Below are 23884 nucleotides of genomic sequence, written 5' to 3' on the forward strand. Positions count from 1 at the left end.
CTCCTGGTTCCTGGTGGTCGCCCCCGTCAAGGATCTGACGGCCGAAACCACGGCGAAGACATTTCAGGCGTACTTCTGCAGGCCCCACGGACACCTGAAGCAGGTGCTGACAGATCAAGGCTCAGCCTTTGAGACCGAATTGTTTAAAGAGTTCTGCCATCTGTACGGGTGTAAAAAGATCAGGACAACACCGTACCACCCCCAAACCAACGGTCTCTGTGAAAAGATGAATAACATCGTCATTGACCTGCTGAAGACCTTACCACTAGAGGAGAGAAATCAGTGGCCAGACCTACTACCTGACCTAGTAGATCTGTACAACCACATACCTGTGAGTTCCACCAATTGTACTCCAGCATATCTCATGCGAGCAAGACCCGGGAAGTTGCCCATGGACCTGGAGCTTGGTGTAGTAGAACCGGAAGCAGATAGGTCCACTGAGGACTGGGACACGACCAGACAGGAGCAGTACAGAAGAGTACAGGCCTGTGTCGAAGACAGTCTCACTGGGGTAAGAGACAAGCAGGAAGCCCACTACAATAAAAGTGCGCCCGCAGAACCCTTCACACCAGGAGAAGTGGTGTTAAAGAGGAAAAGGAGAAACCACAAACTTGATGACCAGTGGGAGAGAGAACCCTACACTGTGTTAAATTCAAGATTTGATAACAAGAAGACCTGCCTAATTAGTAGAGTCGGAGGAATGACGACTGCAACGGTATCTAGAGATCATCTGAAGTTGTGTCCAGACCTGCTAAAGCCGCAAGAAGAAGTGCCTCTCACCGTACCGGAGGAGCCTAAAGAAGCAGTACTCCATACTGACAGGAGATTTACCGGCAGATTGGCCTCAACTAGGAGGAGCAGTAATAATCCCTGTGATCCACTTCTTTCAACAGCCAGAAGACCCTCCACAGCAAGTAGAGCCCGTAAGTGCTTCAGAAGAGCCTGCTCAAGAAGAATCCCCGGAAGAAGGATCCCCGATTGGAGCAGAGCAAGAAGGCCCAGCCAATGGTATACTTGCCAGTCCTGTAGACAGGTTAAGGCAACCCTGCAGTTCCCCAACACTTAGAGCTGACAGAATGGGAGGTAGTGCAAATACTAGTGCCTCACGCATCCCAGTACCACATAGGTTGACACGTAGCACACGAGGTCAGACCCCTGTCAGATACAGAGAGTAAAGAAGGAAACTCTGAATGTTAGAACTCTCCTGTTAGGTTTTTTCTATCTTGCTGGTCACATGACCTTTTTTGCCTATTTAGTCCTGCTCCGCCCTCCTAGCCTTGCTGGACTTCATTGTAATTTCTACTCTTGAACTAGCTTGGTGCTCTTTTGCCTTTCTCAGTCAGTTTTGCTGGGTCTTCGGATCTCTATGTTCTATGTTGTTTATGTGTCTTATTTCTGCTACAATTTCTGCTAGGAGGTGTCCATCTTTCTCCCAGTCCCTAGTTCTTATAGGGATCCCGTCCTCACATCTATAGGTCTTCGTTCAGACTAGCCGAGGACTTTAGCGGGTCTGATCGCAGGATCATGTTCCCCGTTACATCGAAGGGATCCAGCTTAGTTCTATTGTAGGGACAGATCTCCTGTCTTTCCTTAGTGCTTGTAGCAGATCATAACAGTAAGTCCAGCCCAAAAAATTTCTCTAAGGAAAGACCTCCAGTTTCCATCATGGTCTCGGTTCAGGATTTGGCTCAACGCTTGCAGGGACTCTCTCTGGAGGTGGCCAAGCTCCAACAACACGTGAGTAGCTGTTCTGGAGCACATTTTGTAGAGCCAAAGGTACGTTTGCCTGATTTATTTTTTGGTGAACAACAAGATTTTTTTTCCTTTAAAAATGCTTATTTATTGTATTTTCGTTTAAGACCCAGATCCTCTGGTGATGAATCACAGCGCATAGGGTTCATAATGTCACTTTTGCTCAAAGAACCTCAGGGATGGGCCTTTTCTCTCCAACCTAGTGATCCGTGCTTTAGATCAGTGGATAGTTTTTTTTCTGCTTTGGGGTTGTTGTATGATGATCCTGATCGTGTCTCATCTGCTGAGTCTGAATTAAGACGTTTGAGGCAGGGATCAGGTAATGTGGAAAATTATTGTACTCACTTCCGTCGGTGGTCTGCACAGGTGGAGTGGAACGATTCAGCTTTGAAAAGTTTGTTTCTTGCGGGGCTAGGGGAAAGGGTTAAGGATCTGCTGATTGCTTATCCTTCACCTGGAAACTTGCAGGAGGCAATGCAATTAGCTATACGGGTGGACAGGAGACTGCGTGCAAGGGTTAATGAGAGTAAAACCTCTGCCATGTCAGCTCCGAGTCTTGAGAGGGTCTGTACTGACATTGGAGAGCCGATGGAGATTGGGGCGATGTCACCCCGCTCTCAGGAAAAAGACCGCAGATTTTCTGAAGGTTTGTGCTTTTATTGAGGTGGGTCTGACCATTTCATTAGGAACTGTGTGCTTCGTGTGAACAAAGAAAAAAAAAGGTCAGTTATGCCCGTATAGCCTGTTTAAATACTAAGGGTGTACTTCTTTCTGCTACTACCACTGCTCAGGAAGAATTAATTGAATTTCGGGTATTTGTGGATTGTGGTTGTACTCTGAATGTGATTGATGGGGGGTTCTTGGAAAAACTTAAATTAAAACCCAAACCTTTGTCATCCCCTATTGCCGTGGTTTCTGTCGATGGCTCTCCCTTAAAGAGTGTTACTCACAAGGTCTGTGAATTTCCCCTCACTATTAATGGTATTCACCAAGAGAATTTGGATTTGGTAGTATTAAATAATTTGCCTTCTCCTGTAGTGTTGGGGTTACCCTGGTTAAAATTGCACAATCCTGTACTGGATTGGTCTACCAATGAAATTAAGTCTTGGAGCCCTAAGTGTTATGACAAGTGTTGTAACGGGCGCATTGCTGCTGTGGATAAAGGGGAATTACCTGTACCTATTCAGGATTTTTGGAAAGTTTTTTCTGAGAAAGAATCGCAAATTTTGCCTCCCCATAGAGACTATGATTGTACCATTGAATTTGTCCCTGGAGCGACTCTTCCTAAAAGTCGTTTATTTAATCTTACTATTCCTGAGAGAAAGGCTTTGGAGGAATACATACAGACAAGCTTGGCCGCCGGTCACATTAGGCCTTCCAAGTCTCCTGTGGCTGTTGGATTTTTTTTTGTTAAAAAAAAGGACAGCGGTTTACGTCCTTGTCTGGACTTTCGTGAGATTAATAAAATTACTGTACGCATTCCTTACCCACTGCCATTGATTCATGATTTGTTTAACCAGTTAGTGGGGGCCAAGTGGTTCTCTAAAATTGATCTCCGGGGGGCATACAATTTGTTGCGCATGAAGGAGGGTGATGAATGGAAGACTGCTTTTAACACTCCTGTGGGTCATTTTGAGAATCTGGTTATGCCTTTTGGTCTTACCAATGCTCCAGCATTTTTTCAGAATCTTATTAATGACATCCTTAGACCTTTGATCGGCAAAAATGTGGTTGTGTATTTGGATGACATTTTGATTTATTCGCCGGAGCTGGAGTCTCATTGGCGGAGCGTACGTGAGGTTTTACAGTTATTAATGGACAATTCGCTTTTTGCTAAGCTAGAGAAATGTGAGTTCGCTGTACAGAGAATTAGTTTTTAGGGTTACATTATCTCCAGTGAAGGTTTTGAGATGGATCCGGTTAAAGTTCAAGCTGTGCAGGAATGGCCTAGGCCTATTGGTTTGAAATCAATACAGAGGTTTTTGGGTTTCGCCAATTATTACAGAAAATTCATAAAAAAAAAATTCTATTATTGTCAAACCACTGACCGATCTTACCAGGAAAGGTGCTAATGCAGTTCAGTGGACTTCTGAGGCCATTGAAGCTATTGTGTTTCTAAAGGAGAGGTTCACCTCTGCTCCCATCCTTATGCAGCCTGATGTGACTAAGCCGTTTTTGGTTGAGGTTGATGCTTCTTCTGTGGGGGTCGGTGCGGTGTTGTCTCAGGAAAACTAGGATGGAGTACATCCCTGTGCCTTTTTTTCAAAAAAAATTTCTGAGACTGAACTTAATTACGATATTGGTAATCGGGAATTGCTGGCTATTAAACTCGCATTTGAACGCTGGCGTCATCTCTTGGAAGGTGTTGAATTTCCCATTCAGGTTTTCACTGATCATAAAAATCTGATCTATCTTGATGCTGCCAAGCGCTTGAATGCCCGTCAGGCTAGGTGGGCACTTTTTTTCTCGCGGTTTAATTTTTCCGTTACTTACATCCTGGGTACCAAGAATGTTAAAGCTGATGCGTTGTCTCGCAGCTTTTCTCCCATGGTCGGTGCTGAGGAGGAGGAGGAGAGCATTTTACAAGAAGGTGTTGTTTTTGATGCTTTGGACTCCATTTTGGAGGATGAGATTCTTAAAGCTTAGGAGAATGCCCCATCTAACACTCCCCATGGGAGGTTGTTTGTGCCTAGGACCTTTAGGAGAGATTTGTTTGTTGAGTGTCATGAGTCTCGGTTGGCAGGTCATCCAGGAATTTCTGAGACCAACAGACTTGTGGGTCGCAGTTTTTGGTGGCCTGGATGGCAGAAGGAAGTCATTAAGTGGGTGCGTCAATGTACTGTGTGTGCTAGATCTAAGTCTTCGCATGCTCCTGCTGCGGGGTTGCTTTGCCCTCTAGAGGTTCCTAGTGCACCTTGGATACATCTGGCTATGGGCTTTATTACTGACCTTCCCCCCTCTGAGGGTTTCACGGTCATCTAGGTGGTCGTGGAGCATTTTAGCAAGATGTGTCACTTGGTTCCCTTCATCAAACTGCCTTGCGCTAAGACACTCGCTAAGGCTTTTGTCAAGGAAATTGTCAGACTACATGGCGTTCCTACTGACATTGTTTCTGATAGGGGACCTCAGTTTGTGGCTCGTTTTTGGCGTGCCTTTTGTGACAGGTTGGGAGTTCATTTGTCGTTTTCATCCGGATATCATCCTGAGTCTAATGGCCAGACAGAAAGAAAGAACCAGGATGTTGAGCAGTTCTTGCGTTGCTTTGTGGCAGACAATCAAGAGGGGTGGTCTGAGTTTTTGCCACTTGCTGAGTTTGCTCTTAACAACCATACATCCTCTTCTGCTGGGTGTTCGCCTTTTTTTTGCTGTTCTGGGAGACATCCGTCTTTTGGGTCATTCTCCAAATTGGTATCGACTGTGCCTGAGGAGAATTTTTTCCGGTGATTTGGAGAGAGTTTGGACGGATGTGCGTGCTAATCTTCAGGAGGCTAACAAAAAATCTAAGAGGTACTTTGATAGGAAACGGCAAGAGGTTTCGTTTGCTATTGGTGACATGGTTTGGGTCCCAAGTTTGTAGGGCCCTTTAAGGTGCTTCAGATAGTTAACCAATCTGCTGTTAAGTTGGAGGTTCCTACCTCCTGGAAGATTAATCCGGTGTTTCATGTTTCTCTGTTGAAAAGAGCTGATGTGTCGGATGGTGACGCCTCTGCCACTGTTCCTCCGGTGGTGGAGGACGGGGAATATGAAATTTCCCGCATCCTAAATTCTAGACGGTATAGGGGGAGTTTGCAATATCTCGTCGCTTGGAAGGATTTCGGACCCGAGGATAACTCATGGGTGAGGGCGGATGATGTTTCTGCTTCCAGACTTGTCAGAGCGTTTCACAGGAGGTTTCCTGATAAGCCTGGGCCTAGGGGATCCGGAGGATCCTCTTAGAAGAGGGGGTACTGTTAGAACTCTCCTGTTAGGTTTTATCTATCTTGCTGGTCACATGACCTTTTTTGCCTATTTAGTCCTGCTCCGCCCTCCTAGCCTTGCTGGACTTCATTGTAATTTCTACTCTTGAACTAGCTTGGTGCTCTTTTGCCTTTCTCAGTTGGTTTTGCTGGGTCTTCGGACCTCTATGTTCTATGTTGTTTGTGTGTCTTATTTCTGCTACAATTTCTGCTAGGAGGTGTCCATCTTTTTCCCAGTCCCTAGTTCTTATAGGGATCCCTCCCTCACATCTATAGGACTTCGTTCAGACTAGCCGAGGACTTTAGCGGGTCTAATCGCAGGATCAGGTTCCCCGTTACATCGTAGGGATCCAGCTTAGTTCTATTGTAGGGACAGATCTCCTGTCTTTCCTTAGTGCTTGTAGCAGATCATAACACTGACAGTGTAGATAGTTGCCCTTGGGGTATTATATTGTGTATTTTCATGTATATGTATCTATTCACTTGTGTTTTGCCTTTTAATGGACAATCTAAGTGAAATGGACACTTTTCTTGTTTGCCTCTAACTACCCGCCAGGGTACATAAAGAACTTTGTGGCTGAGGACTATGTGCAGCCCAAAAACTGTTGCAGTAAATAATTGCACTCCCTGGTGTGCCCCTTTAGGTGACCTCAGAAGAAAAACCTGTCTGGGTGGCACAAGCGGAGGTCGAACTCAGGATCGCCATGCCCTGCAGCCACCCCAGGGCCTACGTGGAGGGTTTGCTTTGGACAGGTCCCTCAAGCTACCAAGTACTCTACCCTGTGAGATGGACATACTGTCGGGGAACCTCACAGGAAGAGACTTGAATTCTGAGGTTGCTTATTGAATTGTACGTACCTATTTATTATTTATAATGTTTTATATGTAACGTTCAAGCAAAGTGCCTCCCATAAAGGGAAGAGTTATTGTTATTGTTGTTATAAAAAGTACTTCAGTCCGTGAGTACTGAGCTTTGCTAGGGGGGAATGTGGCGCCCTGCTGTGCATTGGTGCCATAGATCCTAGAGGTGTGCATGGACGGATTCCTCCACAAGAGGCCCTCATAGCATTCACACACCTCCACCTTCCACCTCAGACCACCAGAGGGAGCCCTTTAGGGATATAAATAGGGAAGGTGGAGCTAGGCAGTTAGTCTAATTCTGGAGTCCACAGAGAGTGAAGCCTGTGAGAAAGTCAGTCCAGCACAGACTCAGTGAGCTCAGGTTAGTGAGCCTACGGCGTGCCGACGCCATAAGAGCGGTGAAGAGTAGCGAGGCCTACTGCCAGTGTGAAGCCTAGTGAGGGCCCCGAGCGCGGCCGAAGGCAAGTGGAGTATGCGAGCTACATAGGGGGCAGAGGAGCTTAGCCAGCTCACCCCAAAACCATTTACCGGACACCGGGTCCGTGTCTGCAAGGATCTCTAAAACCAGCAGAAACAACCGGAACCCCTGGCGAACTATATGTCCCAGGAACACCAGAATCTGACCGTTATCCCAGGGTCAGGAATCACAGAGGCCCAAGAGACCAGGGAGTGTGATCTCTATCAGAAGGCCCTACCACCAGGTCAGGAGGTGTGAGACAGAGACCAAGTTAGTCCTAGCTTCAGGCAGGTCATAAACTTATCAGGAAAAGGCAAGAAACAGGAGGCCCCACACCCACTCACTGGGGAGAGTCCTGAAATGCACCCTTCACCCTATAGTGCCCTGGATCGTGCCTGAAACACCACCAGTAAAGGTACTGAAGTGAACTGTTGTGAGTGTGCCTATTCTTCTCCTGACCCGGCTGGGTCCCCTCTGTCCTGCATCCCTTCTCCTATGCTGCCCTGAGGCCCCGCTCCACCTGTGGGGAGCCGCACCCAACTAAGCTGACTGATCACCGGCCTCAGAGGACTGTAGCAGCGCTGGTGATTCCCACCAGACCCAACGGGTGCGTCACAAACTTTCCCTTATCCCATACACCTTTTCCCCCATTCCTTTGCTTTTAAGAGTGACCCCAGGGTACGGGCTCGGGAGCTGGCCACCGCGACATCCCCCAAATCTAACAGCAAGGCCCGGGCGCCGAGTCGTCCCCCAACACCATGGGCGCATCAAGATCAGCAGTCATGTGCGGGGAAAGATGCGGGCTCAGAGCCAGATTTTTTTTTTATATACAGTTTTCTCCTTCATTCTATTTCACGCATGTCTGTAATAAAAAATATATACTGTATTTAAAGAAAATCTATAAAATGATCTTACCTTTCGACCGCCCGAAGCTTGATGGAATTCATGCCTTTTAACACATCCATCATACTGGGGAGCTGATCCACACTGCCTTTCTCTGAAGCCTCGCTTTCCGTCGGGCTGCATTTGTGAAACCCTTTACATTCTCTTATAAGATCAAGTGCAGATTTTAGTTGGGTAGATGGGACTGGGGGTGGTGGAGGAGGAGGAGGAGGAAGGGGCAGCGGAGCTACTGGGGTTGTACATTGTAAGAACTGTGCGGAAAGTGGTGTAGAAGCTGAAGATGGGGGTGGGAGGGCATTACGTGGGCTGCCAAATGAGTACAGTGATTCTGTATCTGAGAAAAAAAGACAAGATCAAATCATACCAAATACATAGCAAAAGCTTGACCTGTTTAACCCATTAAGTGATTAATAAGGATTACAAAAACAATGGCTTACGAGACTGTGCGGCTTGTGACTGTTGTAGGGCAACAATGGCAGCAATCTGTGCTCTCAGCTGCAGCAGCTCATCTTCCAAAGCTGCGATTTTCTGAAAGGCATGATCGTCTGCAGGAAGGAGACTCTTTTCACACACTCTCTTGGCCGACATCATAGTCAGAAATCCTGAGTCTGAATTATTCGGGTCCATGGACTTGTTGGATTGAAGATCGTGTCTGATGAAAAAGGTCACTGTCACTAAAGAACCATTAAAAAGTAGTAGTTACTAAAGGGAATCTGTCACCAGGTTTATGCTACCTCATCTGAGAGCAGCATGATGTGGGGGCCGAGACCCCGAATCCAGTGATGTTACTGGGCTCTTTGCTGTAGTTTTGATAAATAATTGTGTTATCTTCTTCAGCTCTGCTAGTCCTCTCAATGATCAGCTCCTGCTATGCAGTCCTTAATATTCATGAGCTCTGGCTAACCATGTCCCTCTCCGCTGTCAGCGTTGTCTATGCACAGTGTAGACAGAAAGCTGTAAATCAATGGTGCAGGCAGGGCTGTGGAGTCGGTAAGCCAAACCTCCGACTCCTCAATTTCCATGACTCTGACTCCCTCATACACGGCTCATGTTTAAGTGATAAATTTACTGTAGCACAGATTCATCTCAGCTAAAAGTCTAGACCCTTAGATCAGGAATAGGACAGACATTTATAGGACATTTCATAACTTTCCCAAATTCTTATGAAACAATATTCCCCACAAACTGCATTGAACTACTGTACCCAATTTATTATATATTTTAGGTTAGGAGTCGCAGTCGGTACATTTTATACAGATTCCGACTCCACGAAAATGGACTCCACAGCTCTGGGTGCAGGTTGGGTTAGACTGAGCTCATACAATTTGGGAGAAGACAATCAGAGCTCACCAGAAGTAAGAAGTATCTTGGTATATTTATTTGTCTTATTAGTCACACCAAATGAAGCGCACAATAACAGGAAATGGTCGGCACCTGCGTGCACCCACGCTCTCCTGTAACAGGTCAGCTGCTATTTTTTAGCCAATAAAGATACCAAGACCCTTATGGTGAGTGTCACCTTTCTTCTCCCATATTGTATTACTGGGCCATTTACTATCGTCACTGAGCATCATCTATGTAATTACCTAACAGAGGCCATAACGATAATTGATCAATGTCATATATATTCAAGCCGTTACAGTAGCAGCCTAACCAGTGTCTACACACACATATATGTATATATACATATATTATATAGACACATACACATACACATACATATGTGTGTGTGTATATATATATATATATATATATATATATATATATATATATATATATATATATATACAGTACAGACCAAAAGTTTGGACACACCTTTTCATTTAAAGATTTTTCTGTATTTTCATGACCAGGAAAATTGTACATTCTCACTGAAGGCATCAAAACTATGAATTAACACATGTTGAATTATATACTTAACAAAAAAGTGTGAAACAACTGAAAATATGTCTTATATTCTAGGTTCTTCAAAGTAGCCACCTTTTGCTTTGATGACAGCTTTGCACACTCTTGGCATTCTCTTGATGAGCTTCAAGAGGTAGTCACCAGAAACGGTTTTCACTTCACAGGTGTGCCCTGTCAGGTTTAATAAGTGGGATTTCTTGCCTTATAAATGGGGTTGGGACCATCAGTTGTGTTGTGCAGAAGTCTGGTGGATACACAGCTGATAGTCCTACTGAATAGACTGTATTTGTATTATGGCAAGAAAAAAGCAGCTAAGTAAAGAAAAACGAGTGGCCATCATTACTTTAAGAAATGAAGGTCAGTCAGTGCGAAAAATTGGGAAAACTTTGAAAGTGTCCCCAAGTGCAGTTGCAAAAACCATCAAGCGCTACAAAGAAACTGGCTCACATGAGGACCGCCCCAGGAAAGGAAGACCAAGAGTCACCTCTGCTTCTGAGGATAAGTTTATCCGAGTCATCAGCCTCAGAAATCTATGAAAATTGTACATTCACACTGAAGGCATCAAAACTATGAGTTAACACATGTGGAATTATATACTAAACAAAAAAGTGTGAAACAACTGAAAATATGTCTTATAATCGGTTCTTCAAAGTAGCCACCTTTTGCTTTGATGACTGCTTTACACACTCTTGGCATTCTCTTGATGAACTTCAAGAGGTAGTCTTCCAACAATCTTGAAGGAGTTCCCAGAGATGCTTAGCACTTGTTGGCCCTTTTGCCTTCACTCTGCCGTCCAGCTCACCCCAAACCATCTCGATTGGGTTCAGGTCTGGTAACTGTGGAGGCCAGTGAGGTGTGTTTGGGGTCATTGTCCTGTTGAAAACTAAATGATGGTCCAACTAAATGCAAATCGGATGGAATAGCATGCCGCTGCAAGATGCTGTGGTAGCCATGCTGGTTCAGTATGCCTTCAATTTTGAATAAATCCCCAATAGTGTCACCAGCAAAGCACCCTGGCACCATCACACCTCCTCCTCCATGCTTCATGGTGGGAACCAGGCATGTAGAGTCCATCCGTTCACCTTTTCTGTGTCGCACAAATACACGGTGGTTGGAACCAAAGATCTCAAATTTGGACTCATCAGACCAAAGCACAGATTTCCACTAGTCTAATGTCCATTCTTTTTGTTCTTTTGCCCAAACAAGTCTCTTCTGCTTGTTGCCTGTCCTTAGCAGTGGTTTCCTAGCAGCTATTTTACCATGAAGTCCGGCTGCACAAAGTCTCCTCTTAACAGTTGTTGTAGAGATGTGTCTGCTGCTAGAACCCTGTGTGGCATTGACCTGGTCTCTAATCTGAGCTGCTGTTAACCTGCGATTTCTGAGGCTGGTGACTTGGATAAACTTATCCTCAGAAGCAGAGGTGACTCTTGGTCTTCCTTTCCTGGGGCGGTCCTCATGTGAGCCAGTTTCTTTGTAGCGCTTGATGGTTTTTGCAACTGCACTTGGGGACACTTTCAAAGTTTTCCCAATTTTTCGCACTGACTAACCTTCATTTCTTAAAGTAATGATGGCCACTCGTTTTTATTTACTTAGCTGCTTTTTTCTTGCCATAATACAAATTCTAACCGTTTATTCAGTAGGACTATCAGCTGTGTATCCATCAGACTTCTGCACGATACAACTGATGGTCCCAACCCCATTTATAAGGCAAGAAATCTCACTTATTATACCTGACAGGGCACACCTGTGAAGTGAAAACCATTTCCGGTGACTACCTCTTGAAGCTCAACAAGAGAATGCCAAGAGTGTGCAAAGCAGTCATCAAAGCAAAAGGTGGCTACGTTGAAGAACCTAGAATATAAGACATATTTTCAGTTGTTTCACACTTTTTTTGTTAAGTATATAATTCCAAATGTGTTAATTCATAGTTTTGATGCCTTCAGTGTGAATGTACAATTTTCATAGTCATGAAAATACAGAGAAATCTTTAAGTGAAAAGGTGTGTCCAAACTTTTGGTCTGCACAGTGTATATATATATATATATATATATATATATATATATATATATATATATATATATATATATATATAATCTAACTACACTTTATCACTGTACCATTTAAAGGGAATCTGTCAGTAGGATCAACCCTCCAAAGCCGTCTATATGGGCATGTACGTCATAGGAAGCTAACTAAATTGATACCTTGATATCTGCGATCTGATGGCTTATTCCAAAGAAATCTACATTTTTCTTAATATGTAAATGAGCTGTGAAAAAAAGTGGAAAATCCAGCAACCACAAAATTCATTAAAACATCACATTTATTTGTAGATTAAAACATGAAAAAGTAAAATTTAAAACATGTTAGCACAACGGTCTACACGAGCTCTTAATCATGGCCCCAACATAGATCTCCTGGAGAATCTGACTCCAGAGCTCAATTTGAATGAAAGGTTCTGTTACCAGTGTGAGACATGTAATGACTGACAGTCTGCTCTCCTGATCTACATCTCTCACACTGGTAATGTGTCCTTTCATTTAAAATAAGCTCAATAAACTCTGGAGGCAGATTCTCAGGGAGATCCACGTCCGACCCACAGCTCATTTACATATTAAGAAAATGTGAATTTCTCTGGAATAAGACATCAGATCGCAGACATGAAGGTATCATTGTATTCAACTTTCTATGACCTACACGCCACATAGACGGCTTAGGTTGGTTGATCCTTCCGACAGACTCCCTTTAAGGCTCCACAAACAGTGGTGATGCCACAAGTATAGGCATGAAATCATAAGGGATGGCAAACCTTTAGATTCATTTCTGGAACCTCTTGGACATTCGTGATGACAGATACTGAGAACAAGAGTGGTATATGCAAAAAAAGAGTGGTGTGTCCTCTTTACAGTGAATCTGTCAACGGATTCCACAATTCAAATCATATACATTGTTAGATAGATGGCTTAAACCTAGCGAAACAGGTCAGAATGGCTGTATGATACTGATATAATAGGATGGTCATTTTTATGAGTCCACCTACAGAGTTAGAGAGCTCAGAAGCTGTAGTGTTTTTAATCTCCACCCAACCTGACTTGCAGCTGCAGCTTGTACTGAGAAGTGTGAGATCTCAGCAGCAGGAGGAATAGATCCGCTTTAGCCTCTACTGTGAATAATGATGCTACCTAATAATTCACAAGTGTTGACATCACTGCTTGATTTCACATTGGAGGCCACAGTCAGTGATTTGGCCAGATAAGTTCCATTTAAAAGGATTTTCCAAAAAAGTTATCCAAGATGGCCGCCTTTACATATTTCAAAATGCAACCCATCCTGGGCACGCATTGTTACAGTTTACACCCCTATGACTGAAAGCGGGAGGCTTCCGGGGGATAAAGTTAATTTCCTCCCGGCAGACAGGCTCCTAGTGCAGTGGCAACACATGGTCAGAATGCTATTTCCCTGCAGATTAAACCCATATCGGCAGGTTAATAGCGGTTTTTCACACAACCGGTTCATTTTAATACACTGTGGATTCACATGACTTAGAAGTGCACCAACCTGGAAATGAGGTCGAGGGCACGATTCCAATGGCAGTAATGTTCCAATAATTTGAACCACACTACGGGTCCAGCCATATGTGTTACGCTCCAAAATTTGGATACCCTACAGAGGAATAAGCCAGAAAAACATACAGTTAGGGAGAAGTCGGCACAGTCAAGTGACCACGCTGGCACAGTTCTGACCTTCTCAGTGGGCATGACATTTCGGTCAGGACTGTGGGAATGAAGTTATGTTACAGGAGCCCCGGGAGAGCTAATGCCGACACCAAGAGGTGAGTATAGAGGTTATTAACCTCTTTATGACGTGGTACGTAATAGTACACACCACGTCATAACCCCCGGATCATCAACCTCATCCATACAGCTGACATGTGCCCGCAACAGCAGCGGGTGGAATCGCGATCCACCCGCGGCTGTTAACTAGCTAAATGCTGCTGTCAATCTCTGACAGCGCCATTTAACCACGCCGGAAGCGCGTCTTTTACATGATCATGGATCACCGATTGGTTGGCATGACCCCAGTGATGGTCATGGCCAGATTGCTATGAGCCCATAGCAAGTGAGCATTTGTGCTACACAGAGGCGATCTGCTCATTGCCTGTATGTAGCAGAGCCGATCAGGCAAGTGCTGTTTCTAGTTTCCCATGAAGACTATTGAAGCAAGCAAAAAGTAAAAAAAAAACAACTTTTAATAATGTTAAAAAAATATAAAAAAGTTTAAATCATCCCCCTTTCGCCCCATTTAAAATAAAACAATTAAAAAATAACAAAAAAAAACATACACATATTTGGTATTGCCGCGTTCAGAATCTCCCGATCAATATGAAAAAAAATTAATCCGATCGGTAAACGGCGTAACAAGAAAAAAATTCTAAACGCCAGAATTACGTTTTTTCTGGTCGCCGCAACATTGCAATAAAATGCAATAACAGGCGATCAAAACATTGGATCTACCCCAAAATGGCATCAGCTCGGCGCGCAAAAAATAAGCCCTCACCCGATCAAAGATCCCAAAAAATGGAGACACTAGGGGTCTTGGAAAATGGTGCCTTTTTTTTTTTTTTTTTTTTTAGCAAACTTTGAATTTTTTTTCATCACTTAAATAAAGAAGACCCTATACATGTTTGGTGTCTACAAACTCGTAATGACCTGGAGAATAATAATGGCAGGTCAGTTTTAGCATTCAGTAAACGTGGTAAAAAAAAATAAAAAAACCTGTGGAATTGCACTGTTTTTGCAATTTCACAGCACTTGGATTTTTTTTCCCGTTTTCCAGTACATGATATGATAAAACCAATGATGTCGTTCAAAAGTAAAACTTGTCCCACAAAAAATAAGCCCTCACACGGCCATATTGACCGAGAAATAATAAAGTTATGGCTCTGGGAACAAGGGGAGCAAACAACGAAAACGCAAAAACGGAAAATGCTCCAGTCATGAAGGGGTTAATATATTTTGGGGAAACATAGTGATGGAGAAGGGGTTGTCAGAGTAGTGATTCTTCAGTCACCTTCCTGCTCTGCTGAGATTTCACACTGTCTTTGCAATGGAAGGCCCTACCCCAGGCGCAGATTAAGTTCCCGGCTGACCTACAATAACATGGCTCTATCATTGCCATGGGCAGCGCATGTAGTCATCTCTAAAAGATGTCATTGAGCTGAAAACTCAATCTGCGCATTCGCTGCCCATGGTAATGATGGTGCGAGATTTCGAAAAGAGCAGGAAGGTCACTGAAAAAGCAGGGTCCTATTATTCACAGACCAGAGGGGCCGGGAATCACAGACAGGGAGGAGAAGACAGAGTGTACAGTCCAGCCCCTGTGAACGAGATCTGATTAGAAGAAAACTTCAAATGGGGATTAAAGCACCACTCCAGCAGGTTTTTATTATTGCAGTGCTAATCTAAGGTCCCTGACCCTAGTATAATACTTACCCGCCGTCGTCCTCACCTTTCATCGACGCTGCTCTAGTCCCGCTGCGCCACCTTGTGACCGCAACTTCTGACTGATCGGAAGTCAAAAGGTAATAGTCATAAGATCTTGCATTGAAAATTGACCTCCGGATTGTCCAGCAAACACTGGAGCGATCCGGCAGGTCACAAACTGCAGAAGACGACTGGAGCGGCGCTCATAGAAGGTGAAGACGGCGGCTGGTAACAATAAGATTGGGGGCAGGGACCTTAGATTAGAAGCACCACTCCAGCGCTGTAATAAAAAAAAACACTGACGTGGTGATTTAAAGAAGAACAACAAAGCGGCTTTCTTCACCAAAGGTATCAATTTAATCAATATTACAGCACCATCTAAAGTATGTCTTTACTTTAAATTCCAATTTTGTGCTGACAGCTTCTCTTTTTGGCCCACTCTGTCATCCATGACAACTAGGGTCCCAGTTGGTTCACCTACCAATATGTTTTCATTCAATCATACAGAAATAAATATATACCAGAGCCATATATTATATATCAAAATACATATCAAATTGTATTCATTACAACAATGCAAAAACATTTTGAATTATTAAAACATGTTGAACATGGGAAACCACAAGATGGCGCCACAATCCCAGCAGTAGTATGAAACAACAGCCTTTTCCATGAAAATGATCTAGATTATTTCTCAATTCCACATATGTCTAACTTATCCATCTCCTGCTGGTATCATAGCTTTCTATGGTTTATAGGGATCTTATCTTGTGGTTTCCCATTTTTAACATGTTTTATATATTTTTTGTATTGTTGTAATTAATAATATTTGATTATGTTTTCTGATATATATGGTCTTGGTGTACATTTATTTCTGTATAATCGTATGTTTCCATTTGTACTGAACCTGTTACTCCGTCCATGCAGACAATATAGGCTGGTACATTCATTTCTGTTTTTGTGTATTTGTGCTGTGATTGTGGACACATTTGCTAACAATGTGTTTTCATGTCTACTGTGCTGGATATGTACATATGTGTGTTTTTTAAACTATATTTAATAAAAGCTATATTTTATTCCTTTTATGATTGAACAGCTTCATAGTGGGTTGAAAGTACATGTCCACAGAGTTGAACAAAATGAAACGTCAAGTTGAATGAGAAGAAAATTGGCACCAGAAATTGTGGCACCCTATATCTCCACAACAGAGTGCAGAAGAAGAAAAATTATAAAATGTAACTTTTTCATCTAAATTTCTGCCATTACATGCAGGAATCTAGAGTTTATCATGCTTAAAGCGAACCTGTCAGCAGAATTTTGCTAAGTACCGTATATACTCGAGTATAAGCCGACCCAAGTATAAGCCGTGGCACCTAATTTTACAAAAAAAAACCTGGGAAAACGTATTGACTCGAGTATAAGCCTTGGGTGGGAAATGTAGCAGCTACTGGTAAATTTCCCCATCCTGGTATGCATGGCCCTCTCATCCCCAGTCCTGGTATGCATGGCCCCCTCAACCCCAATCCTGGTATGCATGGCCCCCTCACCCCCAATCCTGATATGCATGGCCTTCTCATCCCCCAATCCTGGTATGCATGGTCTCCTCATCCCCCAATCCTGGTATGCATGGCCTCCTCATCCCCCAATCCTGGTATGCATGGCCCTTTCATCCCCCAATCCTGGTATGCATGGCCCCTTCATCCCCCAATCCTGGTATGCATGGCCTCCTCATCCCCCAATCCTGGTATGCATGGCCTCCTCATCCCACAATCCTGGTATGCATGGCCTCCTCATCCCCCAATCCTGGTATGCATGGCCTCCTCATCCCCCAATCTTGGGATGTATGGCCCCCTCATACCCCAGTCCTAGTATGCATGGCCCCCTCATCCCCCAATCCTAGTATGCATGGCCCCCTCATCCCCCAATCCTAGTATGCATGGCCCCCTCATCCCCCAATCCTGGTATGTATGGCCTCCTCACCCCCCAATCCTAGTATGCATGGCCCTCTCATCCCCCAATCCTAGTGTGCATGGCCCCCTCATCCCCCAATCCTAGTATGCATGGTCCCGTCATCCCCCAATCCTAGTGTGCATGGCCCCCTCATCCCCCAATCCTAGTATGCATGGTCCCCTCATCCCCCAATCCTAGCATGCATGGCCCCCTCATCCCCCAATCCTAGTATGTATGGTTTCCTCATCCGCCAATCCTAATATGCATGGCCCCATCACCGTACACATAAAAAAATAAACACTTATACTCACCTTCCTTCCTCACCTCTACTCCAGCACTGCGTCCTGTTCTCCTGCAGCAGCTCATGTCAGCATCTGAGCAGACGCTGATGTGAGCTGCTGCTGCCGGCATGTTCACTCCTCTCCACACCGGGACTATGTGCGTTGTACTGCGGTGGTATTCACACTGTGCGGTAATGAGGCACTGACCCAGTAAAGTTTAACTTAAATGTCTTTATACTTAACAAACTCACAAAGTAAAGGTAAACGGTATCCTCCTGATCACAGCTGGGTCGTAACACAGTCTTTCTCCAAACCCGTTACCGTGGGCGACGGCACCGACGTGTCACGCTGAGGAGTGCCAGGAGTTTTGCTTCTCTTGGCTCTGTGCTCAGCTTCACACAGGCCTGTATTACAAAGCCAGCTGCACTGCAACTTGTAGACAAAACACTGACACATCCAAACCTTTGCTGCAGGTTTTTAAATAAGAACTGTGGACATGAGCCACATGCAAGACCCGGGCTGGAGGGAGTGGACCGCCCCACTGTCATCCTGTAGTCTACTCCAAGAATAAAAGCCCATGCTGGGTTTTCTTAAATCTAACTTAGCCAAAAGCTTGACCAAGTTCAAACTTTACTTTTATCCTGCACTGCAACCACAGCTATGTCTGTGATTGCCATGCACTCCAGCGGGTTCAAAATGCTTCTATGCACATCCTAGGAGACACATATCGTCCCTCGCATATGATCCCTCTCACTGCCTCGCAGTGTGGAGAAGAAGAGTGAATATTCATTCTCTTTAGTACCGTGCCCACTACTAAAGAGAATGAAAATGCTGAAAAATTCGTATTATACTCGAGTATATACGGTAAACTACAGGCGTTGTCATGCTGGTGCCGTTACACTAATTAATATGATACCTGAGGTGAAGAAATCCGTCTTGTGGTTCTTGTGTAATTAGTGTTTGCAGTTTTTAGTTAATGATATGCCCGTGCTCTGGGGCAGGACTGTAGGCAGGGTCTTATCCTGGTGCTCTAGGCCAGATCAGCAAGATAAAACCCTGTCTACAGGCCGCCCCTATCTGTCTCTCTTTCTGGCTGTCTCTATGATACAGAACATACTTGTCCTTTGGGGCGGCCTGTGGGCAGATCTGTTCTTGCTAATCTGGCCCAGAGTATCAGGATAAGACCCGGCCTACAGTCCCGCCCCAGAGCACAAGAATCTCATTAACTCAAAACTGCAAACAATGATTACACAAGAACCACAAGACGGATTTCTTCACCTCAGGTATCATTTTAATCAGTGCAGCAGCCCCAACATGACACTGCCTGAAGTTTACTTAGCAAAATCCTGCGGACAGGTTTGTTTTCAATTTGTGAAAGGTCCTATTTAAAAGGAATGTGACACAATTTTTATTTTTGTATTAATGATTATATAATTCATAATAATAATTTACTTTTAAAAACAAAATAAAATGTTGTATTTTAAAGGGAACCTGTCACGTCCTAGTTGCTATGTATACTGCCCCCATTGCTTTGTTAGTGATGCAATGTGCATCACTAACAAGCTTTTTGCATTAAAATCGATGGTAGCATAATGATGAACTTTATATACACTTTGTCTTAGCAGCTCGTATTCAGTCATAGGGGTGTGATCCTGCTATTCAGTCATGGGCAGCACCTCATTCACTCACTGCTGGCGCTGCCCATGTATTTGAATACTGCTCCCGGCAAGGTTGTGTCTAGATTGGAGGTGATTTTTTTGTGAGAGGGAGAAAGCTCGGCCACTTTGTGAATTTTTTTTTTTTTAATAAAGTGAGGTTTTTTTATTATCGCTTTCTGTAATATAAAAAATTACACACAGCTCTGATTGTTCAGTTTTGTTAGAATTCAAATTTTCCTGTATGTCCACAAGTCTCAGCCAGTGACGAAGCAGCCGGCAGAATCATCAGAATGCACAGCTCAAAAGTAGCATAAATTATAACAGTTCTCCAGTGACCTTAGACATTCCTGTAATAATTTGTCACTTCCATGTTGTACATTATGGTGACTGTCGGGGGCGCTCTTTTACGCCTCTCCCCGTGGAGCTCCCTCCACTCTTCACAATGTCGGTGCTGCGGACAGGACTGTGGACAAATGGGAGAAGTCACATTCTGGCAAAACTGAACAATCAGCGATAAGGGGAATTTTTATATTACATAAAGCAACAATAAAAATATAAGTTTCATTAATCAGGAAAAAAAAGAATTTTGCCCAAATCCATAAAATATATAACAGTGTAAAAATACATAAATTATATAACAGTGTAAAAAATCATTTTTGATTTGTTTTTAATGGAGCAAACATCACATGAGCAAATGCATAAAAAAGCATAAGAAAAACATTAAAAAGCCAGTAGAGGCGACTAGACAGCAGTGAGTATAAGGATCCTTGAATCAACTCCGATCTAGTGGTGTCAGTGCTGAACTGTCTACATCGGTCTAGTGGTGACAGTGCTGAACTGTCTACATCAGAGGGGATTTTTTGAGGACCTCACTCCAGCAACTCCGATCTAGTCTCCTCAGCAGTGAAGCGTCTAGAGCGGCGTGGCTAAAGTGAGGAGCACAAAAAATCACCTCCGATCTATACACAACCTTGCAATATTCAAATACATGGGTGGCTTCAGCAGTGACTGAATGCGGTGCTGCCCATGACTGAATGTGAGAATCACACCCCTATGACTGAATACGAGCAGGTAGAACAAAGTGTAGCATCGGCATCTCTGCCTCCTGCCGGGCAGAGACTTCGTTCCCATCAGCGCCGCGGTCCCGGTCCGGTGTCTTCCTGCACCCCTGCTGCTGTGGTGCGCACCGTGCGCAGCTTCCCAGGCACTGTGCTTAGGGCGCGCGCCCTCCTTCCCTTTTTAAGGGGCCGCGCACGCGCCGTCCTAAAGAGTCCCCGGCCAATGGCTGGACGACTTCCCCTATTTAAAGCACCTCCTCCAAAATGGAGGTGCCTGTGCAAGGTTGTTGTTTGTGTGCCAATGTGGCGCCCCTGAGGGTTTGACCACCACAAGGATGCTGCATTTCTTTAATGGAGTGTAATGTTTCTCCTCTGGGGTAAGAACAGTGCGATGGTCAGGAACCTTCCTTCACATCCAACACCACACTTCTCCCACCAGAGGGGACTAGATTGCACCAGGTGCTGCCCTCCTGGTTACAGGGAGACTGGGGAACCAAGAGATAGGGGAACCATTTAATGGGTGAGGATGGAGGACTCACATTTTGGTGACACTGTAAATTTCATATTTAATAAAAAAAAGCCATTTTGGTTCTGGGTCTTTGTATTGTGATCTCCCTCCCTGAGCGTGGATCCTGTGTGGGCCTGCAGAGGACGGAGACACAGCCCTCGTACCTTAGCCTTGGGTCGAGGGGCAGGTTGCAGATAATGGATGTCTCAACCCGGTCAAGGACCATGACCAAGAAGGCCCGGAGCTTAAGAGTGTAGCTCCACAGCAAATGGATCCCAGGGAGGATGCAGACGGAGCAGAGTACGCCACCTGTCCTCGCCTACCTGTTCTATTCAGTGGGATTCCGGCTGCAAGAGGGGAACCGGTCCCCGACACCTGACCTTGCTACTCCACGTCCTGGTCGGGAAAGCCCGGTAGGCCCTGAGGATCCCACCGGGTAACGGAAGGAATGGCGCTGCCACCCGTACCCTTTTTCTGAGAGGAGTTCAGAGGGAGACAAGGCCTATCTACACACAGACAGGAAAGGACCCGGTCTGAAGTCTAGGAACACTCTGGTGTAGGGTCCTGATTTGACACTGGACTTACTCGGAGGTTGTCGGACCCTCTTTGTCTCTGGTGACCGCAGGACTCCGCGAGGAGCAGGGAGTCGCCTTCCTACTGCCATCTCTTTAGTGAGTAAAGCCTTGGAAGTTCACCCCTATGGCCTCCGGACTCTTTGTTCTGCACTACACCACACTACGCAGCACTAGATTCCCCTGGACTACTACCCCTGTCGTCCTGTCCCTCTGTCCTGAGGCCCTGCTCCGCCTGTGGGGAGTAGTAACAACCATGGCTGCAATAACACCATGCCTCAGCGGACTGCAGCAGCGCTGGTGGCCTTCACCAGGTGCCACAGGTGGCGTAGTCGAGATCAGCCACTCAACCCGGATAAGCCCATCTCTTTGTTTTAGTGTGACGGCCCTGGGCACGGGTCGGGTCCGGGCCACGGCTGCACCCCATCTCTACATCACAGGACCCGACTCCGAGTCCCCCATCTCCCAGGGTAAGGCCTTATTGGAGACCACGCTGAGTCACACACCAACACTCTCCTCAGCCCTCAGGTTCCAGTGCCCGCAAGCCTGCCTACCCGGAGCACCTGCCAGGTTACCTGCCGTGTCCGCCTGCTTGCTTACCCGGAGCACCTGTCTGACTATTTGCCATACCCACCTGCTTGTCTACCCGGATCACCCGCCGGCCTACCTGCCGTGCTTATCCGCTGTACCTGTCAGCTTCTGTCACCTGACCCATGGGAGTCACCTGCTCTCACACAAGGTTGGTCACAGAGTGGAACCTGGTTCACCTGCCCGGTCCCTCCTTGGTTCACGGAGTCAACTAAGCCTCCGTGTGACCTGGGTCGGTCCGAGTAGGCACTTAGTTACGCCCCTCTGGTCCCTCCTTGCATCAAAGCACAGAGGTTCCACCACACGAATCCGTAACAGTTTGCACAGGCCATGGAATCCGGTGGCCCCCAGGCTCCTTTCTCTCTCAGACCTGTACCTGGAGGTCTCTCGTCAGAGATCCCAACAGGAAACTATCCTGTTCTATCTGCGGACAGTCAACTCCCGCCTGGACACGCTGTCCACCCCAACTGTGTCCGTCTCTAACCGAGGGGCACCCACTCCGGCAGCACCTCAACCCAGTGGCGCTATGGCACCTGGCTTCGGATCCTGGCTTTCTGCGCCTCCATGTTTTGATGGTGACCCTGTCCTATGTAGGGGCTTCATAAATCAATGCACGCTGCACTTTGAACTTCTGGCACACCAGTTCGTCTCCGACCGGGCCAAGGTGGCATTCGTCATGTCTCACCTCACCAGAGAAGCGTTGGCATGGCTTAACCCTCTGTGGGAGAGAGGGGATCCTCTGGTGTCCAATCTCCAGGCCTTCCTCGCGGCTTTCCGGAAGGTGTTCGATGAACCTGGACGAAGATCTTTTACTGCTTCCTCACTTCTCCGACTCCGTCAAGGGAGTCTCTCTGTGGGACGGTATGCCGTGCGTTTCCGTACCCTCGCATCTGAACTGGCCTGAAATAATGAGGCACTGGTGTCCGCCTTTTGGGAAGGCCTTTCCGGATGGATCAAGGATGAGCTAGCAGGCCATGACATACCTCCCACCCTGGACGACCTGGTGTCATTAGCTACCCAGATTGACATCCGTTTTCTGGAGCGTGCTAAGGAGACGACCTGGGAGAGAAGACCTCCGCGTCTCGATCCAACCTCCCAAAACTCAGTCTCTCAACCAGCCATCCCTGGGTGTCTTCTCCAGAGCCAATGCAAAGTGACCAAATCAAGATGGTCAAGTCTCGCCCGGAGACACGCCGCGCCGAGGGGCGTTGCTTCTACTGTGGCAGTATAGAGCATCTGATCCGTTCCTGCCCGGTGAGACAGGGAAACTCCAGTGTCTAGGACTGCTCGTCCTAGGCAAGAGTTCTTCCTCTCCGTCCTTGACTCTGTCTGTTTCTGTCACCAGTGGTGAGACCTGCTTCTTCTATACTGTCTATTTGGATTCCAGAGCCGCTGGGAATCTCATTCAACAGGCCGTTGTGGAGCATTATCAGATTCCTACCATACATCTGGCTGAACCTTTGGCGGTTTCCTCTGTGGATGGGAAGCTTATCCTGGAAACCATCTGGCTTGACACTGAGCCTGTAACTCTTCAGGTGGGAATGCTGCACTCGGAGAAGATCTCCTTTCATGTGCTGTCCGGTCTCTCTCATCTCCTCTTGCTTGGTCTGCCCTGGTTACAGAGACATGAGCCCGTCCTGAATTGGAGATCTGGTGAAGTGATCCGTTTGGGTCAGGAATGCCGGAACCAGACAGGACTCATGGTTCATCCTGCTTGACCCCCGTCTAATCCAGCTAACCTAACTGGCCTGCCGGCTCCCTACTGGTCCTATGTGGGCGTCTTTGACAAAAAGGAAGCGGAGACACTACCACCTCATAGGCCGTATGATTGCCCCATCGACCTAGTACCTGGTGCTTCACCTCCCCGCGAGCGAATCTACCCCTTGTCTCTGGCCGAGACCCGTGCTATGTCTGAGTACATAGAGGAGAATCTTGCTAGGGGATTTATCCAG

The 23884-nt window shown here is 45.8% G+C and overlaps 1 protein-coding gene across 1 annotated transcript in view; it reads right to left on the reverse strand.

Moving 5' to 3' along the window:
- The window catches only part of LOC141176294 (mitochondrial fission regulator 1-like), a 102573-nt gene that overhangs the window by 55668 nt on the left and 23021 nt on the right, over positions 1-23884 (reverse strand). The window contains exons 4-6 of the mRNA XM_073660232.1: positions 13393-13497; positions 8367-8581; positions 7942-8263 (exon numbers count right to left, since the gene is read on the reverse strand). Of these exons, the coding sequence (XP_073516333.1) occupies positions 7942-8263; positions 8367-8581; positions 13393-13497 (642 nt within the window). The remainder of the gene's footprint in view (positions 1-7941; positions 8264-8366; positions 8582-13392; positions 13498-23884) is intronic.

This window comes from Phyllobates terribilis, unplaced genomic scaffold, assembly GCF_046119375.1.
Source record: "Phyllobates terribilis strain yellow unplaced genomic scaffold, ASM4611937v1 Scaffold_24__1_contigs__length_18792416, whole genome shotgun sequence".
In the NCBI taxonomy this organism is placed as follows: Eukaryota; Metazoa; Chordata; class Amphibia; order Anura; family Dendrobatidae; genus Phyllobates; species Phyllobates terribilis.